The 4,086-nt window shown below is 42.7% G+C and overlaps 1 protein-coding gene and 1 pseudogene across 1 annotated transcript; one reads left to right on the forward strand and one right to left on the reverse strand.

Annotated features, from left to right (window-relative positions):
- The first annotated feature begins 545 nt into the window (after nt 1-545).
- LOC148506217 (uncharacterized) lies at nt 546-1,606 on the forward strand. Its single transcript, XM_088447120.1, has 2 exons — nt 546-1,107; nt 1,281-1,606. Exons 1-2 carry the CDS (start codon nt 546-548, stop codon nt 1,604-1,606), a joined length of 888 nt encoding a protein of 295 aa, XP_088303246.1.
- Nucleotides 1,607-1,980: 374 nt separating this feature from the next.
- Nucleotides 1,981-3,657, reverse strand: LOC148506218 (uncharacterized; annotated as a pseudogene).
- Nucleotides 3,658-4,086: the final 429 nt, after the last annotated feature.

A 4,086-nucleotide genomic window follows, 5' to 3' on the forward strand; every position in this document is an offset into this window, starting at 1 on the left:
TGAATCAGGGCCTTACTCTGTTTTGTAACAACAGTACAATGGCTTGGGGTCACATTTGCCATGTCTCTCTCATTCAGGGTCAGATCTGTTAGCAGAGTAATCTGTGAGAACACTCTGGGCATACATTATTTGTTTTTACCTATAAGAACCATTTGTACTGCAATATTACTCACCACTTTACACCTAAGAGCACTGTGACTATATGCATTTGTAAATATCAACCTGACACAAAAGAGATGTATTTAACTCCTTTATACCCCTTTTACATCGCCACAATAACCTGGTTATTCCTGGGTTGTTGCCGGGTCGACCCGGGTAGACGTGATATTTAAATGCATCAAAATGAGTAACCCGGGTCGAAAATAGTGCTGATTGGCTTTTTCCAGTCAGCTGACCAGCCTGCACACAGAGCACATGTCTCTGTATTTACATTACTGTCCTGCACTGCACACTTTGCACACTTTGGGGAAAAGGCAGCTATTAATAAGCTATATACAGACAGCACAGTGTACTATACGGCATTTTACTTTCACTTTGGAGGAATCATGGCAAACTGGAGTGATGAAGATGTAATGGAGTTGCTGCGGATCAGGCATGAGGAAGAAATATGTAAACAGACAACTGACACTGTCAAGGATGCGATAACTTATCGCAACATCAGTAAAATGTTGGCTGCATCTGGATTCATCAGGAGCCAACAGCAGGTCGTCAATAAGCTAAAGGCACTGAAGAAGCAATTTCATAAGGTGAGCGACCACAACAGAAATCGCAGTGGTGCTGCCCGCATGGACTGGAAGTTCTCTGAACTGTGTGCCAATGCATTTGGCCATACTGCATTAAGCAGATCTGTGACATTGTCATCTAGTCTGGCTGCAGCTGAAACTAGCCAGGTCTGTGCTCCCAAACCCCTGCCTACTGTAGTGACCCCAGAGGGACGGTCATCTCCGCCACCGTCACCAACATTGTTTGGGGATGACCCTGCACCCATGGTGGCTGATCCACCGATTGTAGAAGCCGATATCTCAACTACAACACAGGTGGCTGTTGAGGCACAAACTTCTACTAGTGAGGGTGCAACAACCAAAACCCAGCCGTTAGGAGGATCATGTAAGTCACATTGATACAATAAGCATAATTTTAAAAATTATAAATGTAGCAGAGTGTATGCAGTGTGTAGGTGGGAGGATACCATAGAAATGCTTGCTGACATCACTGCTGTTTGGTATATCCTCACTGCAAATCGCATTTTTAATGAATTATTCTATCTCTTGTGCCCACAGTATATACTGTATCGCCAAGGAGGAGGAGGCCAAACAAAACTGAGCAGGCAGCCAAGGCCATGACGAGTGTTCGGCTGGAAAAACTTGAGCAAATGGATGCAACTTTGGCAGCCAGGGAAGATGTTCGCATGGAGCGTAACATGCAGGCAAACCAAAATATGCAGAACAATTTTCTGGAGCAATTCCACAGAGATGCTCGTGAGCGCCAGAGGGAGAGCCAGGAATTTCTCTGGTCTCTATTTAATCGCACTTTTCCAGCTAGCGAAGACCAACGCTCAGGGCCCCCACATTATCTGCCTCACCAATATGGTCACTCTTATCCCTAGTATAACCCTGCACCTTACCCAGCCCCAAACGGGTATGCTCATCCCCAACCTCCTCCTTCAGAAAGGCCGGAAAATCCCAATGAACCACTTTTTCGTAATTTGCCTTGATCTATTAATTTTACTCATATTTGTTTGTCTTCTTGATAATATATTGCACATTACTTTCTACTTGAAAAAAATATTTGACATGATATTTGCTATGTTTATTGCAAATAATTCTAAGGTTTCACACCTCTTATGTTAACCTTTAAAAAATTAATATGTAATCCAAAAACAAAGTGTAACACATGTCTATTCGGTTTTAGCTGTTGTACATGGGCAGTTTAATGTCAACAAACATGTTCTAATTTTTGAATACTATAAAAAAAAAACATTTAAAGCAACAAAGATGAAAGGTTGGCCACTATTGAAGCCCTAATTTGTTCTGCACTTGCAGTATGGTCACCCAAATAGGCCTCAGGATCAAGTGCAGTATAGACACATTCTGAGTCCTCTACTGCCCACTCCGGTAGGAATTCCTCCCTCTGAAACTCACATAGTTTATGTAGGATACAGCATGCAGCCACAACTTTAGGCATAATCAAAAGGTTGACATCATTACGCTTCAAAAGACAACGCCAACGTCCTTTCAAGCGTCCAAACGCATTTTCCACAACCATTCTTGCAGAGCTTAGGGTGTGAGTGTACGTAATTTGATTTTGGGACAGCTGGACGTGTTGCGTGAAGCCCTTCTTCAACCATCTTCTTAAAGTGTAGGCTGCATTTCCAATTATATGGACCGGTACTTACACTCCATCAACTGTTTTATATTTCTATTTTAAAAAGAGAAAAATTGCATTCAGAATAGGACCACAATCATCCATGAGAGGCAGACTGGTTGGCACAGAAAGGGTGTTGTTGTTTGCATGTTTGCAGGTATGAAATATTTGTGTGCAATGGTCACTGAATCACATTCTTTAGGAAACATTAACCGCTGTATAAATGCTCATGATGACAGGTTCCAAAAATATACGCATGAACAACAGGGCCTGCTATTATAAAAAAGATTAATTAATATTTACTGACCTCTCTTGGGAAAACCCAGCCACCTTGCTTGTCCTCTGCTAGCCAGAAAATGTGGGAATTAGCAAGTACTCGAGCATCATGTGCCCATCCAGGCCACCCTATAAAGACATCTGTGAAGCTGGGGAAAACAAAAATTAGTTTTAAGAAAGGGACTGCCAAACTAAAATAATTATTAAAAAAAAATGGACAGAATAGTCTTACCAATATTTATGATCCACCACAGCCTGTAAAACAATGGAGTACCATCATTTTCTGTTGTAATAGTCTACAAGGTTTTCTCTAGGGGCAATTATAGGAATATGGGTACCATCAATTGCACCTGAGCACTGTGGATATCCACGGGCCACAAAACTATTTATTGTGTCCTGTAAACGCTGTCCTTAAGGAAGAGAAATAAATCGATGGTATAGACTTTGCACCAGTGCCCGTGTGACCTGATAAACAATGTTGCACACTGTCGATATACCCACACCAAACATACACGACAGGGTGCAATATTCACCCGGAGTAGCGTACCACCTCAAGGCAATGGCTAACCTCCTGCTTGGCTTGATGGGTGTCCGGAAGTTAGTGGTCTGCCTAGAAAGTGCTGGGGTCAGTAGATTCAAGAGGTAATAGAAGGTCGGCCACGACATTCTGAAGTGTGACTTCCACTGGACATACTCAAAATGAAGTACACTTTGCATGAACACTTGCCCATGCTGCCGTTCTCTAGACCACAATCTTCGGTCGGAAGAGTGGTGGAGGTTCAAGATAGTTGTCACTGATGCAGTTATGAGAGATCTCCTCCTATGCAGATACTGTCTCCGCAAAATATCACTTTCAGCCAAAACCTGCACCCTCCTCGGGCTTGGAACATAGCTGCAGAAGTAGCTACAGAAAGTGAGAAGCTCTAATAACCTCTCACAGGCTGAATCCACCAGCAATACAGCAGAAACAATCATAAATGCAGGACTCTGTGCTGTGACATGTGCTCTGTCGGCCATGATTGCTGCACTGCAAGCATTCCCCAGCCCCTCATTTTCTTTACTGAAAACGTCATCATAATTGTGAGCCAATAAAATACTATCAAATTACATATTACACATTTACACACAGCGCGAGTTTTCATTTGTTGATTTAAGTCTTGGCTTATCTCACCCTTACCCATATATAGAAGGGGATTTCCTTCTAGCAGACCTGCTAGAACATCTAGCAATCCTACTGTGAGCGCTTGGCACCTCCTCTCAACTCTGGGCATAGGACCTATTAGCAGGATGTCAGTAGCACAACACCTGCTGGGTACAGTAGTACTCCATGTAGATTGATGACCAGGATACATTATACTTGGCCAGAATATTTGTGGTGTTAAATATGTAATGCAGTTGTTGGTGCTGGTTATTCACCACGTGGCACAGCTTAACCAGTTCCTAGAT

The sequence above is a fragment of the Taudactylus pleione genome, unplaced genomic scaffold (assembly GCF_031769625.1).
Source record: "Taudactylus pleione unplaced genomic scaffold, aTauple2 ptg000419l, whole genome shotgun sequence".
Taxonomy (NCBI): domain Eukaryota; kingdom Metazoa; phylum Chordata; class Amphibia; order Anura; family Myobatrachidae; genus Taudactylus; species Taudactylus pleione.